Source organism: Patagioenas fasciata, chromosome 2 (genome assembly GCF_037038585.1).
Source record: "Patagioenas fasciata isolate bPatFas1 chromosome 2, bPatFas1.hap1, whole genome shotgun sequence".
In the NCBI taxonomy this organism is placed as follows: domain Eukaryota; kingdom Metazoa; phylum Chordata; class Aves; order Columbiformes; family Columbidae; genus Patagioenas; species Patagioenas fasciata.
Genome location: NC_092521.1, coordinates 94047107 through 94070144, shown reverse-complemented (window position 1 = coordinate 94070144; position 23038 = coordinate 94047107). Strand labels below are relative to the sequence as shown.

Below are 23038 nucleotides of genomic sequence, written 5' to 3'. Positions count from 1 at the left end.
AGGGAAAACATATGTTGTTATGCAACTAAAGAGTGAACCTAAAAAATAATCCTGCAAAAACACTTCAGGAATACCAAGCTCCTTGAATTCACAGTGATGCTGCAGCACCTTCCTTGCAAAAATGAACTAGCCATTTATTTTTCTCACATTTAGTGCTCTTACAGTGGGGAAGTGTTGTTGCCCACCTGGTAGCCCAGACTTGTACGGAGAGCATTACATTTTAGGAATGCTTTTGTACCCTGAGCAGAAACATTTTCTGTTTTGCAGAAAGGATGGCTATGCAGAAAGGAATCTTGCTAGTATTTGAAAGAGGCCAAATATTCCAGACTAGCACAGTTTCCCTCTTTGCTTTTCTACTAAGTTTAACCCAAGGACTGTGACTTAGTTTCTACTCCTGTTTGTCTGGGATAATTATGTTTTACCACCTTTGTAAAGCTTTGAGCCTCATGGGTGAAAAAAAACAAAACCAAACCTAACCGCACAAAAACCAAACAACCTGCTTATGTCTCTAGCACAATTATTTTATTTGAACAAGATTTTCTAAGTGAAAGATGACTGAGACAAAAGATATGCTGGTCAGTTCATCAAGTGCAATTGTTTCTTTCTTTCCTAGTCATCTCTTTTCAAGAAACATCTGGATACTCTCCAGAAGGCAACTAACTGCTTGAGACAGCTTGGATTAAATAATATGCATGTATTAGTCAACTTAATGGCAGTATAAGGGAACGCTACATTTCGAAGGGCCTGACAGAACTGAATGCTAAACAAAGAGGGGCAATGGTGGGTCAAAAGAGATCATTCAAAAACATTTCAATTTATAATGAAAGAAAATATACACATCAACATTGACCAGATGTGTTCCCAAAAGTGGTAATGGTACAATTGTCTTTTTGTAAAGGAAGGTAATATTTTCAGTCTGTAAGACACAGTTATTGTAAAAACCAATCTTTTTTTTTCTTTTTTTTTCTTTTTTTTTCCAAAAAGAACACTTTTCTCTATTTTCAGGCTGCAACTAAGTTCAGTTCAGACATCTCTTTTCCTAATTTATTCTGTAGCCATGTTACCTCCTCATCTTGACAAAAATCAGCATTTTAATGTCCTGGGCACTTTAATGATGCATAGTTATGAACTGTACATGTTCTGAAGATCTTGTAAGCTAAATAACTAAGAATAAAAAATGAGTGATGGTAAATCAAGGCACAGAAGAAAAATTACTTACCTAACAGATTTTCAGCGAAGATGACAACAGACCCCAACACAGCCTGAGCCTCTCAAGCTCCTTTGCACTTGGCCCCAGTGTAGCCAAGCAGCAACTGAATGTAAAAGGAAAATACAGGGGAGTGAAAGAACAACCCGGGTGCATACGAGTAATTTTCCTTCACCGAAGCAAGCCACCATGCGCTCATGGTAAGAACACCAGCAAGACTTGACATGTTCCCTCTCATCATGGAGTTTGTTTGCGTCTGCAAGCTGCTTGTGTTATACCCACCCAGCTAAATCGTTACCTTCCCTAGTGTGGACACAACTATGTAAACAGAAATGTTATTTTGGATCAGTGTGATTTAATCCCATCTGGAAAAGAAAATAAGTTATGTGAACACAAATCACTCTTACATGAGGGCATCTGTGTGAAGGATCATATCTTCCTACAGATCTTTTAGGAAGCTGCTGTAGCACTAACCAATCAAGAAGGTGCGAAATCAACCTGTGGAGCAGAACCCACTTGTCCAAGCCACTGTAACTGGAGTCCTGCTCCAGATGTGTATACAAGAACCACATGAGCTTCACCTTTGACCATCTCAAAGAATTCTCCTTGCAACTGGTATTTAATCATTCCTACATATTTATTTGAGAGAAACATTTCCATTTCTTTGCATTTCACAGTATCTCAGTTTCAAGCTGTCTGGTAACTATGGACATTCATAACCTTCCAACTACATCCAGCTTTGGCAAAGAAGAAGAATGTGTGCATGTGTGAGGGGTATGGCACACAAAATTAATCATCTCCCACATTTAAGAGTAAAGATGCTTAGGCTTTTCCCAGCACTACGTATAGATATATATATAGATGTATGTCTTTTAAGTTTCCATTTTTGTTGACATAAGCCTATTTCCTCAAGGATAAAGTATGTGTTTCACAGGCAAATGTTACGGCAGGGGATCCTCCTGGGCTGCCACTACCCCAGCACACACACAGGTGCAGTCTCCGAACCCAGGCTGCCAAGGAACAGCTGGAGACAAATATCCCACAGCAAAGGATGTGTCACTGCAGTCTCATATCAGCTTCCAGCTGCAGTGCAACATCAGTTCCTTAGATTACGTATCTTATATCAGGGAGAAACGCAATTAAAATTCTGGCACTGACATGGAGACAAAACATTTGCTAGTAAGAAATAGGATATCTAGCCAGGGTCTTATTTCCAAAAATGCGTGCATACATGCAGGAAATGTTATCTTTGAAGCTCTTTCACCTTTGATCACACAACTGGTTTGATGTTTCATCCATTTTCACAGTAGCACTCCCAAAATGCCCACATGTTTCAGAAAAAGCAGAAAAAAATTTTTTGCTTTTCAGCTGAGCATGAATGGACCAGGAAAGGGCAGAAACAGACATTAGCTGACAGTTCAGAGAGGAGGGTGGTTGGAGTTAAATTGAGCAATAGCCTCCTGACTAATTTGTCCCCACACCCGCTCAGTAACAGGACTCCTTATGCCTCCCGCTCAGTCTGTAAAATAAACCTGTGATTCCCTGAAAATGCACTAATGGCTGAGAATATAAAAGACAGGTAGTAACTCTGAGAGAGAATTATTTCTTCAACTAAGTATTTGAATCAAGGCAATGTACTAGTTAAAGAAATAAAATGAACAATTATGCTTAAGCCCCTCCTGCTCTAAAAAAAAAAAAAAAAGAGATGTTCAGAGAGGAAAAAAATGTGTAAGGACAGATCACAAAAGAAAATTTTAGAAGAGGCATTTGAATGAAGGCAGTATCATAGCATAATAAATAAAAAGAGGGAATTTGTTCCAAACTGAAGCCAAGAAAGGAGAGAGCATACAGAGATTCAGAAAATTATGAGGAGTATAAAACTAAATAGAGGTTATGGTGACAGGAAGCCATTTAGTTTTATTACGCTCAGATAATACAGGCTGTAATTGTTTATAAAAGCATCCAACCCAAGGAAATTTCCATAGACAAGAGGACATTTCCCAACAAAGAGCTGAATAACTGAGTAAATATCTCAAGGGTCAACCAATGAACACTAGCTTCATGAGCCTCAAAAGACAGCACCAAAGTGGGTTATTGCGTTTTCCTTGCAGTAACACATCGCCGGAGAAGATACAAGCATGAGTATCAGCCACGAGTGGCTGCTGGCACACAAGCTCTGTGGGGAATTTGTCTGAAAGGAGGAATCACGGGCAGTTTCTCAAAAGCACTTGATGGTGTCCAACTGTGCCCTGTGGAGTTTAGTTTGGCCAGTGATAAATGTTTGTGAAAAAAACACCGCTGAAGTCCTACATGTTAATGGAAAGCAGACAAGGAGGGTATGTAAATGCAGACAAATGAGAAACAAACAGCCACGGTCAACCGAGGCATCATTTCCTTCACTCCAGAGTCAAACGGGGTCAAACTGAGTCAATCTGCCACGCACGCGTTAGGCCTAGGAGTGATCTCAGCATCTCTGGGGAGATTATTCATGGGCTTAAAACAGCCCAGGCTGGAGCCTGCAGCTGAGCACAGACTTGACCCAACTCTGCCTCCTCAGCCCTTGGAAACTTGCTCCTACTTACGTCCTCAACAGCAAACCAAGGCTGTAACGATGAACAAGTACACAAATGATTCAAAATAACATATACGGGATGTAAAAATTCCATGTGGTCTTACCAATCAGCGGAAATAATATGCAGAGAGGACTGTTTATCTCAGTTTAAACTCATGAACCTGAAATGCATCCTGGGAAACAACATACAACACAGGGTAGGAAACAAAAAATGCAGGAGCAGGAGAATGTTATAATTCCATTTTCTCTGCAGGAGGTGAGTTATCATGCCAGTATTTCAGATAAGTTCATCATACATTTAAGAAACCTTTTTTTCCCTTGCATACATATTCCAAGGTTTACAAGCAACAAAAGGGATTTTGCAATTTTACAACCAGTTCAGATTCACCTGGGTTTGTCAGGAAAAAAAAAAAAACAAAGAAATCTAATCCAAGTTAAAAATCTTAACACATGCCAAAAAGAGCCACAGAGGATTTTTAAATCAAATGTTTGGAAACAGAATTCAGATTATAAGTGTGATTAGTTAACAAAATGTCTCTGATAATTTTAAAAGTTCCATAACTTATGTTTCCACTGTACAAATACATATATTTTTTTAAAGGAATTTAAAATACTTGTGTCCTTACAAAATTTGTAACCTGAAAGCTTTCCTCAACAAACAGAGGTTGTTAGACAAGTAAATATATTAATATTTCAAAGAACATAAAAATAAGTACTAACAAGATTCCTGCCAAGAGAAGCAAAGCACTCTCTGATTCGGTTCAGTTCATTGATGGCTTGATCAGCACCCACAGCTATTGTTTTAGCCTGTTTTCCTTACCTTGGAGTGAAATAGGGTTTTTCTCCCTCTGTGATAATTATTTTTGACAGTTTCACTGTTTACATGTGAAACTGAGAAACTGTTAATTGAAATAAAAAATGAGTCACTGTTTCCAGCAATTTTTGCCAATGTTTTGATCTGTGTCAATCTGAGTTTAATTATTAAGTTTTCTTTAAAGCAAGAGGCAAAGCTATATATTTTGTTTTGTTCTCATACAAATATCGCACCCTTCAAACATGTATCAGTTTACCCATATAAAGCACAGCTAAATACGGTTGAAAGTATATTTAATGACCATGCACTAGAGACCTATGATAAAAATAACTTGAATGAGAAAATACATCTTTTTTTATTGAGAAGGATATGAGAAGTCTTTAAAGCAGATGTGATTAACCATGATATATGGTCTATCACTAGCGATGCTGCCAAAGTCAACGTCTATCGGCTGTGAGAGGGAAATCACTTGGAAAGCCAGCGGCGTGTTGTAGGCGAAGGGCAGGCTTTGCACCTGGAGCCAATCACGCGTTCCTCTGGTGTCTGCTGTATAAATACACATCTGCTCTCATAAACACACTCAATTATTTGATAGAAATTCCACTGTGATTTTACCGTTAATGGACAAACTGGGTTCAGCAGAGATGTGTGAAGTCACCAGCAGACTCCAGGATAGCAGAAGTGCAAGGGAAGATTTTCCCATGTGTTTATTGGGCCTGGGGGTGTATGCATACATGAGAAGGAAGTGTGTGTTGGGGGGGGAAACAACAGAAGTTTTATATCCAAAAAGGAAAAAAAAATTAATCCTGGGCATGCATGAATTAGCTGAAAACTGTTGTAGAAACCTGTCTCAAGAAGGCATTTGCGTGGCAAGTTTAAATGGCCCTACAAAAATCATGTCTAGTTAATATATACAGTGGATCTCTCTAACTAGGAATAAGCTAATAATATATTAATAAATAAAATTGGATTAACAGATGACAAAATATGTTTTAAGAGATACAATTATTTATACAGAAGACACAGCACACACTCTAAGTCATGTGCCAGTGTCAACATTGGACTTAGGGTGAGTGTCATGAGGATGGAGCCAGGCTCTTCTCGGTGACAACCAGTGATAGGACAAGGGATAATGGGTTCAAACTGGAACACAAGAGGTTCCACTGAAATTTGAGAAGAAACTTCTTCTCAGTGAAGGTGACAGAGCATTGGAACAGGCTGCCCAGGGGCGTTGTGGAGTCTCCTACTCAGGAGACATTCAAAACTGCCTGGACGCCTTCCTGTGTAACCTCATCTAGGCGCTCCTGCTCCAGCAGGGGGATTGGACTAGATGATCTTTCGAGGTCCCTTCCAATCCCTAAAATTCTGTGATTCTGTGACTTGGGAAGAAAACAGCTTTCCTATGCTACAACAAACTTCTTTATTTTTGTTTTCTCTCTCTCTCTTTTTTTTTTTTTTCTTTTTCCAAATCAGGATACATCCAAGACCTTTAACAAACTGTTCATAAAACAAGAGGCAGACAGCTCCGCTCCTGAATGCTTTTGTTGCTCTTGGAGATGGAAACACTCTTCCAGGTAGTGAGAAACTCTGCTCAAAGCCCCTGCAAATCAGGCAGAGCAGAAAATTGAATCTACTGCTTCCACTAAACTCTTGGCTACTTCAGAAAGCAGCCAAATTTCCCACTTTTACCAGTGACTTTCAAATTTATTTTGATGTACAGGCCACCAGCTATTTTCTCTAATTTCTCCATAATTGGAGAGGCCCACCAAAAAATTACTAGTTACGGAAATCAACATTTTTTAAATCATCACAGAAGAAAACTTCAAGTTCCCAACTGTCTTTTGCAACCCCTACCAGTTTGCTAATCACCCACAGTGCCAATGCATGTGTCAGAGCAGTGAGCTCCTCCTTGCTGCACCCAGCTTGCTGCTCCCCGTGACTTTACCATGCTGGTCGCACATTGCTTGTGTGCTGCTGCGAGGTTCCTCCGGTCATCACCGGGGTTTCTAGGTGCCTCTCCCCACTGTGAAACAAATGAGAAATTGCAAATGAGATGAAAAGCGTTTTTTTTTCTCCTCTTCCCCCTTTCCTGCAGGGTTCACTTACTGTAAGGCAGAGCAAAGATGTATGAACTGAGAAAGAGAGGGAGTTGGCTAAGCGAGTGGAGAAGTTGGTGGTCTTAGTCATGAAGCTTGCCCCTGTCAGGAGAGCCCTCATTTCTCCATGCTTTCATCCTCTGTTTCTGGATACATCTACTTGCACCAGCTCTGGAGTCTGCACCGCCCTTGACAGCTGGTTCAGAGGAAAACTGAGGCTCGATCAGAGATGCCCAGAGTGGGTTTGGTGGAATCACACTCAGCTTCATGCTTAGCTTCTCCTGTAAAGCGCTCACCCTGCTCCCTGAGGTGCTCACTTCCCTGCTTGCCCTTGTGGCATGTTTACCAGTATAAAGCTAAATCTTCCTGAGCAAAAATGAACCAATCACTCTTGGTCCTACCCGCAATAGACATGGACAACTTGCCCATCACAGTCATCACTGTACCAACCTCTTAAGTCTTCGATACCCTCTCATTTTCTTTTTCTCAACAGACACAACAACACATTCAGTCCTGATTTCTACCCCTGTCTTTGGACTGCTTTCTTGGTCATACTTTCTTACTGTTTATGCTGTCCTTTTCTGGACACACTCCAAATTATCTGCACCTGTCAAAATGAGGTGCCCTAAATCAGAGACAGAGTGCCAGCCAAAGCCTCATTAATTCAAGTGGAGCAGCATAGTTACTTCCCAGGTCTTTTTTACCCACAACATTCCTGTTAATACCATCCCAGAACACCACACACTTTTTTTCATTAAAGCAGCATCATGCTGCTGACTTGTACTTATTTAACATTCACTCTGAGAACAAAGAGCTCTAGACTAAGGAAATAAGTATATAAAATAACCCCCACTTAAAAACTGTTCACTTCAACAAAGGATTATTTCACCAGGTCACTCCTACTAAATCCCTTTTAGGACAGCAATAATACAGCTGAAACAACCAGCTTATAGTTGTTAAAAGTGTTTAAATTAATGAAAAGACTAGCAAGGACATTTCATGTGTCCCAAAGGAATTTTGTAGCCTGCTGGATGTCAGATGAAAAAACAGGACTTAAATCCACTTCACATAATGGACAAATCCACTGCAAAAGTCTAAAGACTACAAGTTAGGACAAACTGCAAGTTTTCTGTCACTGCTGCCTTGCATGAGCATTTTTGTTTTATTCAAAGACAAACTATTGACCACCTATGGAAAACAAACTTTATTTTAATCATTCTAAAAGCATCTTAACACATAGATGACTAAAAGATATTTACAGGGATTATATATATGTGCAGTGAAGACATTTTTCTGGTTAAATGAATCCAGGAATGACTTGTACTGACACAACGAGACCTCTGCTATCAACCAAGTGGGTTGCACAGCTGAAGAATATCTTTGTGAAACAGAACGGAAAAAAATCTCTTGGCCAATGAGTGAGAGGAACTGGAACATCAAGTAAATCTTTTCTATCTCTTTGCAAAATGATAAGTGAGATGGAAGGGCTATTTTGGTAGTGGGACAGCGAAGTATGAACAGCAGCTCCTGAGGGAGCACATGTAGCTTCCCAAGAGCTGTCACTTGGCAGCGGCAAACAAGAATGGATGTCTGCCTCTTAAACAAATAGATAAAGAATGTTTTCATGCATGTTGTATGTAACTCATTGTGCATTTAAAGAATTTCATGTGTATTTGTGGCAACAGATACTATAAATATACAGCACTAAAACTTCATCACCATGCTACCTTATCAGATACTTAGCACAGGTTCTGACAAATACATACATTGAAGGTACTAGAACCACTTTCCTGGGACAAGAGGAAACTTCATACCATACACGCAGGAGTTTGCGTCTTTAGGGAAAAAACAAAAAATAATTAGTTGGATGTTCTTTTTCTCTTCAAAAATCTATTATTTTCTCCTACCCCGCCCTCTTATTCCCCATCTACCTGTGAAATTATTTGCTTAATTAATGGGAATTTAACCAACTAGTCGGCTACATTTGTTGCTATCGTCTTCTCTAGTTGCACCTCATTGGCTGTTTTTGCTGTGTGTTCCCCAGCGCTGTTTAGGCCTTCTGTCCTAGGTATTGTAACTTAAAATTATCATTTGTTTGCAGAAGGCACATTACAGAACTTTTAGCAGGGAAATTTCACCCCAACAAATTCTTTTCTGAAGTTGTCACAAATCAGCCAACAAGTTGAGGTTTCAGCATACCGGAAGAATTTTCCATTTAACAACTGAGCCCAAAGGATTTCTGCTGTGCTCCCAACCTCCCCACAGTGAGGAGCATCCTTCTGGGAGGCAGCTCCCCACCATGAAACAGTCAGTGCCACCAAGCTGTCTGTCCTGTGCAGAAAATCTTCTGTGCTCAGATAGTGGTCATCATAAAAGTCCTTGAAACTGAAGCTGCTTAATACAATTCAAACTCTTTGACAATAAAAGAGAGAATAAAAAAAAAAAAAAAAGCTTCTCCAGCAAGCTAACTCTTTACTAACTCTTGGTTAAGCTGTTGAAATTCCCTTTTCATCTTGAATCACAGCTAACTTGTCCTCTGTTTACCACCACGTTTTTCAGTTTACGAAGAGAAGCACTGCAATTGTACTGAAGTAATAAGTGACAATATATAAAATACAATAACAGCTTGAAGAGAACATGAAGTAATTCAGCAATTGCTTAATGAGTTCAAGGAAGAGACTTTTGACATCCTCAAGCACACATAACAATAGACATCAAAGTCTTTTGTACTCTAATGGGAATTAACAAAGAGTTTGTTGCATTAGAAAATGTAAAAGGAAAATTCACCTTTTTTTAAAGTAATGCAGATAATCTGAAAGGTAGACTTTGTTCCAGTACTTTTTACAGTCTACTAACAAGAAAATTTCCATGCTTGTTACCGCGGGGGTACTTCTTCACTACAAAAAAGATTATATATGTGTGCTTGTATACACTCACATTCAGTATTGTTAAATGCTGCTTTACTCACGGGCAGGCTCGTGAGCTTTGTGATCAGCAATGACCAAAGGAGAGGCACTGTGGCCCACCAGTGATGGACTCTCTTTTCTCCTCAGCACACAGCTGTATTGCCAATTGCTGTCCTGGAAATCCTTGCCACACCACATCGTTACCCAGCAAAGAAGAAGGGATTGATCCTATTGGGATGTGTCGCTTTTCTGTATATCAGTTGGTAAGTATTACGTACTTTAAAACATTTTCTTCAAGTAACCTACTTTGTAAAACTAGGCTGAACACTATGCTTAGTTTATGTTCCCTCCCAGGCACATGGGAGACAGTAGTCTGTTCTGTGGAGAAGTCATTTAAACCTCAACTGAGACTCATGAGAATTATTTCCAGACACAGGCAGAAAAGGTTTCTTCAAACACGATACAAATCCTGAGACCTCTAATAGAAAGGCAACTAAACTGCCATAAACTCTGGAGTAGTTTGAGTTATTTCTGCTGAGCTGGAGTTCTCCTTTCTTTTCTACCAGTACCATGAAGTTTACCTCTGTTGCTGTCCTCTCACTGCAAAACCACCAAATCTCAGAGGCCTGGAGGTCATGGGAGCAGAAGAGGAGTAAAACTCAGTTTGATATTTGTCAGGGATGCATGACTGGGTTTAGAAACCTGAAACAGAAAATGATACTCAGAGCCAGGTGCAAACTGACAGGTAGCGAGGAAGCAACTCCCCCATTGCCACCTCCCACTCCCCCCATGGACACCACCTAAGTTTCCAGAAATGTGCCACAGTTGATCTCCAACCTGTGGGAATATTATCCTAAGAGAATAAACTATATCTAACCAGGCCCCCTATACTCCACCCATAACCCTCCCCCCATCTCTGTGTGCATCACAGACCCCTGGAGCTGGGTTTGCATCCGCTCCTGCTCATTGCACCCCAACTGCAGTGCCAAGGTCTGGAGGCACTGGCCACTCCACCTAACTATGGGCAGCTGTCAACACTTCGACCCACTCTGATGGTGCCTTATGTTGACACTCAGCTCAGGAACAGGTCCATATAGTTTCAAGGTACATTGTGATATCAATTTCTAGAGCTCAGGAAGTAGCTGGGCACCAGAGTGAAAGATACAGAACAACTGATCAGCAAGGAAGGGTCTTGTTCTCATGCAAAGCTTTCTGAGAAGTCACTGGCAACTATGAAGGAACCCATCCTTCCCATTCCTACCCAGCAGCTCCCACTCTGAGCTAGAGACTACATTCAGTCCACAGAATGAAAATCTGAAATAGAAAAACTGCATAGCTGAAATATTCCTGTGACCTGAAACACCTCAGAGTGGCTGTGGAAGCCATGGACTTCATCGCTATTTTATGTAAGCAAGTTGGGAGACATTTATCCTTATCCAGCCCACAGCCTAATAGGATTACAACCACGGCTTCCTAAATTCCTTTCCTATGCTTTGGTTCACTCAGTTGCTTAACACCAGCTTTGTTTTTCTTGTCTTCTGACAGCATTTGGTTTTTACTGTCTTTGAGACCAGACAGCTCTCCAGGTGACTACTGCAGTGACATGTGCCACGCTTTCTCCTAAAGTCCCTATAAACTGAGTAATTTCACCTCACAGGAGAAATGGTTCACACCAGGGCCAGAATCCTCATCCAAGGATGAGGATCTACACAAGGATTAACACATCTGAGCCCTCCCAGTATCTTCTCTGAATTGATGTTACATGATGCTGCCAGGGTCCTGAGTGGAAGGTGGTCCCTTAGAGAGCTTGGCCCAAGGCTCGGATAACTGGATAAATGATACTAGGATTTCAATATTGCTGCTTTCTCTCCTCCTGAGGCAGCAAAGAACCACCTCCCACCTACTTTCCTTTTCCCTGTTTGTCTTGATTCCCTGTAACCAGAGATAGCAGCTTTCAACTAACTGAAAAATGCTTTAGCCTGTGCACGGAAATCTTAACACGTGTATGTATTTTACTGTCAGTGCTACAACCCAGTTATTTAATAGCCGCATTTGGGTATCTTACGTTTTGCAAGCAACGCTGTCCTTCAAATGAGCCTCTCCTTAAACTTCCCTTCCCCAGTATTGGTGGGATGAGAACTGACTGGTCCCAGCAAGGCAGCGAGAAACCGGGCAGCCAGTGATGCCTTGCACCAGGTACTTGCCTCTGCGCAGGGCTTTGAATACCTGTAGTGTTCCAAAAGGAAAGGTCACCTTCAGTTGTGGGACACCGGGGTGAAGAGAAGCATTAGGCATGTTAGTTAATTCTTACAAGGATGGACCTTGAATCCCCTGGTTGCATTAGGTAATACCTTACTCATGGAGTCATCACATTGAAAATGCTGAAGACTATATAAATTTTAAAACTGACATTTTAAAATCTTAAGAAGAAGTAACAATAGATTGCCCTTTTCCATTTCAGTGGTAGTAGATCAGTATAAAATAAATATTAATCTTCACAGTTTTGCACGTGTTTCTGGAGAAAAGTTCAAATTACCTTTGTGAGGGAATATAAATCACTACAGATTGCCTCTGTATAAAAAATCTAAAATACATAAAAACCCAAATCAAATTAAATCTAAAGGCTAATGGCTTTCTTGTAATATGCCCATATTCCACCTCTGTTAGGAATCAAAATATTTTTTCTTCACTGTGTGCTCATTTTCAGCTCACAACCTCTTAATTTTGAATTAACCACAGCCTCAGAGAGCTTGTATGTGGCTAATATGTTTTCTCTGTTCTGGATCATTCTATTTAATAATTCCCTATAGATGCTTTTTTTTTGTTAATTATTTTTTCCCTCAGTAAATACGGTGGTTCCATTATCATTAATGGACAGGTAATTAGAACAGGATAATTTCCCCCGTTACATCCATTTGTGGAATCATAGAATGTCCTGAGTTGGAAGGGACCCACAAGGGTCATTGAGTCCAGCTCCTGTAGTATGACAGTGCATCAACTCTCTCTGGTATCTATATGCTGTCCTCTATCCTATAGCGGTTTGGCAACTTTGGTTATACCCAGGGCTGTTATTTCAATATATCCTCCCCATTATTCTGGGTGTTGTCTGTTTCTGACTCACTACTGATATCCAAGGTAAATTCTTGGTAAAAATTGAAATTGGGTAAAACGAAATTGTCAAAACAATAAGCCTCTGAATCCTGCATGTATATTTCACAGGTGATTAGCCATGAAAAATAAGCAATATGCATCTGTAAGTTGTAGGGTGCATTTTATGAAATCCCTAGGGGAAAAACAAACAAACAAACAAACAAACAAACACACAAAACTAAAAAAAAAAAAAACCCCAAAACTGTGAACTATTCTGTGATCAAAATGAGTAAGCTCAGGAATCTGGAGGCATGCCCCAAGATTAAAAAACAAAACAAAATAAAAACAAAACAAAAACCAACCAAACAAAAACCAACAGCAACAACAAAAACAAAAACCAAACCAAAACAAACAAAACAACTGGCAACACACATCTCCCACCAAGTTAGAAAGCTGAAAGTACTTTAGTGTTTCTGCATAGCCATTTGTTTAGGCTTGAAAATATGGGTGGAAGTGCTTCATATCAGGCATGTCAGGTGGCTGAATTGGATTAAGATAATTTAGTTCCGCATTATATGAAATAGACAATTGTCACTCTCTGTTTTATTGTTCAAGGCACGTTAAGAAAATAGTAGCCCTACGCAGTGAAGAATGCTTACTGACATTGCATGGTCTCCTGTTGGCATCCAGGATTTGGTATTTCTTCTCAGCTTTGCTGCAGCCTTTTGTGCAGGTTGTTTTTGTTCTTTAAATTACGTAGCTGTTTTACAGCCCAGTTTGTTTGATGAAAGAAGCTATCTTAAATTATGGAAATAAATATCTACACAACATTTCCATGCTCAACTCAGACAGCTCCTCTACCAAACCCCTCCATTTCCCCACTCTATCTCTTAGGTGAGGATTAGCGAATTTCTCCTCAGAGGCAAGGAAAAAACCTCCTTTTTTGTACCCTACCCTTTTCTGTTCTAACTAGAGAAATGAAAAATCATCTTTTCAGACGTGTTTTTTCTTAGCATGCTCCCATTCTTCAGTTTTGTGACACATTTTCAGGCTGGTGGGCCAGTTGGCTTGTCACTTCTCTTTGAGGTGTGGTGCTCAGTGCAAAGCGTCAGGCTGGGTACCTTCAGAGAGAGTGGGATTGCATTCCTGTGTTAACACTGCTGTGGAAAGTATGGTAAACTCCTCAGATGTGGGGGGTTTTTGTTTGGCTTGGTTTGATTTGATTTTTATTTTTTTATTTTTTTTTAGTCAAGAATTAAACCTTTTAGGACTCCTTGGACCCAAAGGTTCTTTTTAGGGAAGTGCTGCCTGTCATTAGAATGGCACATCCTCATAACAGTCACTGGAGGCCTGTCCAATATTTTACTATATTCTCTACACATCCAATAGAAAGATATATAGCTGCATCCATAAAAATGTATTTTTTTACTATATTCAATATATAAAGACCATTTTTGTATTCTTACATCCAGGCATTTGCTATCAGCCATTCTCATGATCTATAAATAAAAAAAAAATAATATCAGTGAACTGACAACTACTATCAGATGTTTTCAGAGAGAAGAAAAAGGCAGAAAGAGAAGGCCTAAGTAGAGGAAAAAAAGCCCTGTAAAGCAGACATCCTTTTTCTTTTTTTTTTCCCCTTTACATATGCTGCTTTGCAAATGGTTCCAAAACAAAGCAGCTACGTCTCTGCTTCCTACCTACCTGCTCCTCCTGTTCAACTGAGAGAAGAGGTGCTGAAGAATTCCCCTTGCCCTCTCCACTCCTGAAAACATCAGGAGCGTAGAGACTGTGAAAAACATCACTTCGTCTCCACGGATCCTCAAGATCTGGATAGGGACTGAAAAGCTGTTGTAACTAAAGAGCAGACACATAAGAGCTTATTTGAATAAGCCAAGTGCACATTTCTGAGTATTTTGCTATTTTATTGCTATGTTACTGCCATTAATAGCCAATGCCACCGGGGTGATGGCAGAACATTATGTGCATTTCAGCCTGCCCTGAAACCCATCTAATTTAGCAGTGGCTCAAGTGTGCTTCACAGCAAATAGCCCAAATGTGAGGAGATGTATCAACAGCTGAGCTAATTTTGTCTGTATCAAGACCGTTTTGATAACTTGGCCCTTCAGGAGTTAGAAATCATGAAGTGGTTGTTCTAACTGAATGGTCCTAACCAAAGGTCATTTCTCTCTTTTACTAGGGTCCTGTGGATTTATTCTGTAACGGGAGAGTGGGTATATCCTCTCTTTGCATTGTTCAACCCGGCCGGGCTAGTAGCCTTTTTCGCTGCTAGCCTTGGTGTCATCGTCACTTTCTACAACTTCGGGGAGTTTCTCAACCGTATGATATGGGGTCAGTCCAAGTTTTGTTTTTCACTTCTAGCCATAAGAAAAAAAAAAAATCTAAAATGGATTCCTGTGATTACTTAGGCAGGTGGGGAGAGGAAGGGGGGTGGCATTTGGGTGTCTGATAGAGATTGCCAGGTCCTAACCAGCTAATAATAAACACACAAAAAAATCGGGGCAAGAATCCCAGTGTTACCATATAAAATCTGGGCCAATTTTCTCCAATGCGGCTTGAGCAGCACCTCTTACCAGCATAACCAATGAATTTCTAATTCCTTCTCAAATGAAGCTCCAGAGAAGCAAAACCTCTCTGGCTGATACTCTTACACCCGCATCCGTCGTGTGTTTCTGATTAGAGAATGGCACTGTTCACTGACAATTTATAGAAAAGCATCAGTGCATCCAAATGAAAGCATCGCAGCAGCTCCGTGAGTAAAGCAGTGTTTCAGGAAATTTTAACAGGTTGTTGAGAACATTTCCCTTCTGCTTCAGTAGTGGAATAATCAGCAGTGATTTGAAGAAAGTGAAAGTCAGTCTCCTTGGACAAATGAGCAGTTAGAAAAAAATAGTTTAGGAGCACACATTCAACAGTTGGAAGAGAGAACTGATGAAGTAACTTTGGGGGTTTGGCCTGGGATTTTATTAGTATTATTAGTTTCCTTTCTGGTTTCCTCTCTTTCAATCAGCATTAAGTTTCTGAGGGTGAAAGTGTTTCTGTTAGGAAAATGTGTGTATTTTATTTAGGACAAATGTGCGAACATTTGCAATTTCTTAAACCTGTTTTCTGATGAAAGAAAAAACCCTGCAAAAACACCTCTGAAATTAAATAAGACAACCTCCCTCTGTTCTCAGGGAACATTTGATGCCTGATGCATTTTGTGAAGTCTCACATGCCTGTCAAGCCAAAGTAGAGTGTCTGTAGCTGGTCTCTCACCATCCGCACTCGATTACCTAAAAGCAGCAGATTGACTTTCAAATGTGCTGAATAACCAACTTCACTGCTTGATACCTTTGCAAATAAGATGCTTGCTCTACATGTCCATGTTTGGAAATTCTGGCTGAATTCTGTTCTTGCATAAACATGAAACAAGATGAGGATTGCTGGTAAATGAAAACAAACTCACAGCCTTTCTTCACTAGCTCTAGTTTAAGAGGCATCACATAAATAGTAACCATTACTACTAATAACTTTTGCCTCTGTATTTAATCAAAGACCACAACATCACCACTGCAAGACAGTATAGATCTTGTATCAGACGTTTTATCATCTAAATATCAGATTTTTTCATCACTGAGTACATATTTGTAATTTCAGGCCTAGAGATATGTAAGTTGGAGATAATAAAAACTAAAATAATTTTATTTCCAAGGTGTTACTTGACCATACAGAACATCGTGCCAAGCAGAGATCAAATTAACTGCAAGAATTAGACACATTTTGAACAGCTGACTAGATATACTCATGTGATAAAGAGATGTTAATTCAAGAGATTTCTAGGAACCAGTGCAAGCACTCAGCTTTCTGTTCTGTGCACACAGAAAGGTTGAAAATCACCTCCAGTTGTGGTAGCTTGAATGTGACCTCAAAGAATACATTTAAACTTGGCATACACAATATCTTCTCTTGATGTCTAATGTGATCTTGCAATCCAGAGAGGCCTCTTGTGTGTGGTGGATCTGCTTCTCCACGCATACTTGATATTTTCCAAAAGAACCACAAAATCGCAGCCTTAACAACTACGTGGTGCCTTCATCCACATGCAGGATGCTCCCCCTGAGTCATGGTTCCCCCTGTCTGTGCCAACTCTTGCCACTTCATGTGCATCCTCAGCAATTCATCCCCAAGAATGGAGGCATCCCCTAGATTTGCCATACACCAACAAAAGAAGCCACATCCCAACAGCTGGAAACTGTGGTATGTGAGGCTGCAGTTTGATAATAAAGGGGGCTTTGGCAGCAATAATTTCTCTATAAGCTCCTGCCCACCACTACTCACTCCTTCCTACTCTACCACACATGCCTGTTTCTTGCAAGCAGGAACTGTTTTCAACTTGGATCAATTTCTGAGTCCATTTCCTGGCTGTGACTATTCAAGGGAAGGGTAGGACTTCCTTAAGCTGGTATTGATAACAGGGTCCCAATAAGCATTGAAACACAGCCAGAGGGAAGATATTCCAAATTACAATGCGCCAGGGTTTTAATATGTTCCTGACTGAGACAAATCTTTGGCTCGGCATTGCTAGAGTAAAAACAGCTGCAAACTGACTGAGGACACAATACCAGCATACCTTTCTTCTAACAGTAAAAATGGCTCTTATTCATCCTACTGTTCTCTGTCTCACCTTCCCATCACAATAAGGTACATGATGCAGTTAAAATAAACCTACAGAGAAAAAAAAAGAGGAAAGCAAAACAAAACAATATAAAATCAAAACAAAACAAAATAAAACCAACCAACAAACCACACACACACAAAGCAAAATAATCTGTGGTGGTAGAGGACAAATGTTTTCACTTCTCCTCACCCTCCATTCCGCTCACCTCCTCCCTCTCCCAAAAGAAAGGACACATGGAAGGGTACTTCTGCCCTCCCTTTTGCTGCCTGCTTTATCCCCCAAAGCCACAGTCTGAGTTACAGAATAATTCAATAGTTCCTACAGGCACATCTGGAAACATCATCTTCCATAACACCTGTGGCCACCAAGCATTTAGATCTGATGCTGGTGGCACCTGCCTGGACTGCTGTGACCAGGCTTCATCCCAGGCAGCATGCTCATTTTTCTTTCCTTTCCACTTGAAGGAAGAAAGCTGGCTGAGTTTGTGTTCAGATAAGCTGCGTTAATTTGAAGGTACAAGAAGTGGTTAACAAATAACTCCACATCAGTGGCAAGCCTGGTTTCCTTCACAGAATCACAGAATGTTAGGGATTGGAAGGGACCTCGAAAGATCATCTAGTCCAATCCACCCGCTGGAGCCTCACCACACCTGGATGGGGTTACACAGGAAGGCATGCAGGCGGGTTTTGAATGTCTCCAGAGAAGGAGACTCCACAATCCCCCTGGACAGCCTGTTCCAATGCTCTGTCACCCTCACTGAGAAGAAGTTTCTTCTCAAATTTAAGTGGAACCTTTTGTGTTCCAGTTTGAACCCATTATCCCTTGTCCGATCATCGGTTGTCACCAAGAAGAGCCTGGCTCCATCCTCATGACACTCACCCTTTATATATTTGTAAACATTAATAAGGTCACCCCTCAGTCTCCTCCAAGCTAAAGAGACCCAGCTCCCTCAGCCTTTCCTCATAAGGGAGATGCTCCACTCCCTTCATCATCTTTGTTGCCCTGCGCTGGACTCTCTCCAGCAGTTTCCTGTCCTTCCTGAACTGAGGGGCCCAGAACTGGACATTCCTTCTAGACTTACATCCTCTGGCAGAATGTAGGCTGCAAATGAAGCTTAGCCCACAGTGTACCATGCTTCATATGGGCTCTTTTCCATGTTCCTTTATAGCTTCAGGCCACTATCACTTTTCCTAAAACCAGCTACATAAATATTTATTTTTTCACTGTAAATATATATACATATTCAGCTCCAACTTATTCCAAAGTCTATGGATGGCAGCTTTCAGCTTTGAGCAAGTTATTCTTAAAGCTATACCCTGTGCTTGAGCAAAAAGATGCAGTATCGTTTTTGAGAGCTGGAAAATCCAGGCTGTCAAATAAGATAACCTTGTTTTTCCTTTTCAAAACAGCCAAAAGATGCCAGACCCTAAATTTGTTTTATTATTTATAGACAAACTGTTTCATACTGTATTGGAGGTTTTAAAAATGTATTATCTCTCATGTGCCTCTTCCTCCCCTTGCACAGTTGGATTGGCGGTAACTAAGGCAACCCAGCTGCACAGCCTGAGAGGCACAGAAAATAGTACCAGTAATGACTTTTTTTTTTGTTTGTTTTAAATCCCAGAGTTTCTAGAGTACTAGACAATGTTGAGCAATACAGAAACTCCAAAGAGGATAATTGGAAACAATGGTCTTATTCTTTTACTGCCATAAATTTACCTCAGCCAAGAATTTGGCTGCACGGTCTGAGCACCAAAGATGAACCCTGTGATAGCTTCTCCCAATCCCAATGGGTAGAAAACATCATGCAGGCAACTGCTCTCATGTTTCTTTGACCAGTCAAACTAGAACCCCCCCAAAATAAAACCAAGTCATTTTCCCTGGGGTTTTGTTCCTGGTGAGACAACCAGATGCTTGGGAGAAATTCAGATCGAAGTTCTGCACATCAGACAAAGCAACATTTCAGGTGAGGTCTCTTCTCTGGTACCAGCATTTGAAGATGGAGCACATTCATTTGCCTTCTGTTTAACACACTTGGGGTAAAACAAAAAACAACAAAAAACCCCACCACATCCAGCTGCTTCATTTCAACACATGACATAACAACAGTTACCTGCTCCACCAGTAATTTAAATGCCTGCTGAGGGACACTGAGCAAATCACTTGCAAGATCTTTACAGCTGCAAAGCCTCTGCCAAGTCCAGAAAAATGCTCACCCCCAGGTGGTGGAACTGTCTTTTGGGGGAGAAACGAGGCAGGAAGGGAGGCTAGCTACCAGAGCAAGCAGCAGCTCCAACAGCCCCATGTCTGGCTGCTCACTCTCCCTAGGAATGGAAAGCTTTGGCCAATGGCTGGCTGAGGAACACCAGGGGCAAAGCCGAAATAAATGATACTGTAAAGCAAGGGATAAGGCAGCACAACAAGAATAAGAGCCGTTGCTCTCAGGAAAAAGAGGAAACTTATGGTGGGATAACTTCCTTGTGCCCAGGGCATGGATGGATGTCCTTCTCCAGGTCTTCTGGGAGCTCTTGAATATCTTGCAGAGACATTGCTGAAATATATTCACCCAAGACTGAGCTAAAGTTAGATGGCAATCTTTTCTTTAATATATTTTTCCTTTTCTCTTTGAAGTAATTTGGCATGAAATGTGTTTTCCAGAAACATATAACATGTTTTAGGATCTGATTGTTTTTCCCTGAATTTTATTTTTGTATTTACATGCTTGTGAAATCAAGCTCCTTTAATACTCTGTAGTCAGCTATCAGGAAAACCAGCCTGTGCGACAGCTCATGAATCTGTGCAATACAAAGCAATACTGTAACACAATTGAATTCTTGATGCCCTCATTCTCCCAAGCAGCTATGGAGATTGCAGAAACCAGAAGGGCAAATGAAGGGGTGCCAAGGGCATCTGTGTGGGGCACGAAGTCATTCTACCATTGTACCTGTACAGGCTTATAAACAGCAGTTTTTGTGTAAATGTTAAAATGCCCATGTTCTGCAGGTCAGTATTGATCCAAACAGAGGTTCCACACTTGGTTATTAAAACCCTCTCCTTTAGGCTCCAGGTGAGATTTTTGAATTGAGCCTCCTTGCCAGAAGATATCTTCATTTGTTCTATCATGCCTTTAAGAACAAAGAATAGAAGTCCAGGGTATGCCTATTTCTTTCAGTGAACAAATGAAGTTTATATCTAAAATTTCACTATACTGCTAGTGAATGGAACTCAAGTTTAAGAGGATTTACAGCCCAGAGTTTGCAACCTAAATATGTGTATTAACTTTTTCATAGAATTATAGAAGCATAGAATATCTCAAGTTGGACTTTTGTCTCATCCATCCACCCTAGTTGTGCTGCAAACCTGTGATGGCGTATTTATATCCTTCATATTTGTCACTCCCCCGAGGTGCAGATTACCCCTCGGGTACAGGAGCCTGGCTATTTAAAGAAAACCTGCACCATCTGTCACATGCCTTACTCTTGCTGACAAGTTTATCTGATGATCCACTGGAGGGAGATGGGATCGGAAGCTCTGGCAAGCCAGGGCTTACAATTTCATCACCGGAGGCAAGAAAGTAACAGGTGCTTGCTAATATACTGTCCCTGGCCTAACAGGCTAGTCTCCTTTTTGGTGGGACATTTATTTCCCCCCCCCACCATCTTTAAAATACCTGTTTGGTCAGCACACAACACTTTTAGGCTCATTTGGGAAGGAAGAAATGCCAGGATTTTGTTCCATATCAGATCAATTGCCAAATGCCGTGCAGGCTGGAAAGAAAAAAAAAATAATCAGTGTTGCAGAGCCTCTGAGGTCTACGGACAAGGAAAGCACCTGTGTTTAAGTGATCAGCAGGGAAGAAGAGACAGTGCTTTAGATAAGGTACACAAATATTGGGTTATTGCCACACTCCGTGCCTCACAGTAGCACATCTGGTCTCTAACAGGTGCTCCAGAAAGCTGTGGGTCTTCAGTAGGTCCTGTGCCATCCTGGCCAACCATGTGAGGATGCTCCAGATATCTTAGCTGCAGCAATTAATATCTGCTGCCTTCCCAAACAAGCTTTATTTTTAAAGCTTTTCAAAATACTCTTACGTCAAGCTAAGTTTGTTTGGGGCCAGATAATTTTCCACACTAGCAAAGCACTGTTATTCTCAATGGATGTGGCCCATGGTAGATTTCAAATCAGCCCTCAGGAGTCAAGTAATGTCTCACTTACTGGGGACATCCCTGGCTCGTTTGACTTCTGTAGCACTTTGGCATTAGCAGCAGGTACAAGCCGTGCACCAATATCTCACTCCCACTCCCAGACAGGTTTGGTTCCCCAGGGATGTTGGGAGGCTGGGGAGGATGATGTGTTCCTGGCCCAATGGCTTGATCTGTGAGACCACTTCTCTCTTGCGCCTTCTTTTCCCCAATAATCTCTTCTCCTCTGCCTCTTAACAGGAGATGCAATAGTAATACTGGACTACAGGCAGAAAGGCAAGTGAACCCTCGTCTTCAAGCCAAACAATCTCTCCATGAATGCTGAAGTCATGAAGTAGAGGAAAATAAATGCAGCCGTGATAAACCCTTTCTCCAATGCATTGCAGCTTCTGGTGAAGCCATCTTGTCATCAGACATATGGAAAACTGGTGGAAAATATGAAATGTTTGCCTCTTACATGATAACTCTGCAACTGCTATGAGGAAAAAAACTGTGTTCATCTGTTTACAGAGATTTCTCATCTCTTGCACAATGTACGTGAGGATGTGTCCATGGTTAAAACTCGTCACTGGTAAATGAACTCCCTCATGAGCTTGGCACCACTCTGTAAAAGACCTGTGAATGTGAGCCAGCTCTTGTTTGGATTGCTCTTCATCAAGTCTGGAAAAAATTAAGAGGAGGGATAATTTTAACAGTGCTGTAACTTCCAAGCTAGATAGATAACAAATTGGGCTAACAAGGGCTGTAATTAGGAAAGTCTGCTCAGAAGGTTCACCATGAAGCCAAGTTCTTCTAACGAGAAACATTTTGGAATATTAATATGCATAATATCTCCCCTCCATTTTAACAGGAAATCTGAATGCAACACTTTCTTCCTTTTTCTTGATTTCAGTTAATCTTGTAGCAAAAGTAACTTAATTATACTGACTGTATGATTGCTTTGACAGAAAGCATGTTAATTTAAAGCACTGTTTAACATAAAGCTGCCTGACATATAATTACACTCCATTCACATGTTTACTAATCTTTCTCAATATAGTTGATTTCTGTTATTAGCCTCAACATCTCGTTAACATCTAAAACACTGAAGATCTGCTTTGTAAACTCCAATAAACAGGCAAAACTGACAGTAGTGTAAGTGTTCCTTAATGGTCAACGTGAAATAGAAAGATTTCTGTTATTAGCCCTGCATTCAAACGAGGATTTGAAACTGGTCGTGGTATTTGAATGTCTAACTCCATCCTCATTGCCAAAACCCTCAGATTAGAGCTACTGTGCACACAGTTCACCAGGGTGTTATTTTTATCTTTCGAATGCTGCTGGAGCTTAGTAAAAACTAAACACATTGTAAGCTGCTTGTGAGCCATAAAAAAAAAAAAAAAGTATATACATAAGATTGTTCTTCTCAAATGTTAAGCACCTGATAAAATTCTAGTCTGGGAAGTTAACATATTAGGGCTAGACTGT

At 40.7% G+C, this 23038-nt stretch overlaps 1 protein-coding gene across 3 annotated transcripts in view; it reads left to right on the top strand.

Moving 5' to 3' along the window:
- Window positions 1-22684, top strand: part of ADTRP (androgen dependent TFPI regulating protein) — a 34208-nt gene extending 11524 nt beyond the window's left edge. The window contains exons 4-6 of one of the 3 annotated variants that reach the window (XM_065832593.2): window positions 9743-9858; window positions 14889-15040; window positions 21812-22684. In XM_065832593.2, the coding sequence (XP_065688665.1) occupies window positions 9743-9858; window positions 14889-15040; window positions 21812-21855 (312 nt within the window). In that variant the 3' untranslated portion in view covers window positions 21856-22684. Of the gene's footprint in view, window positions 1-6066; window positions 6168-9742; window positions 9859-14888; window positions 15041-21811 lie in introns of those variants that run through there. The other 2 variants (XM_071805540.1, XM_071805539.1) reach the window with 2 other exon arrangements.
- Window positions 22685-23038: the final 354 nt, after the last annotated feature.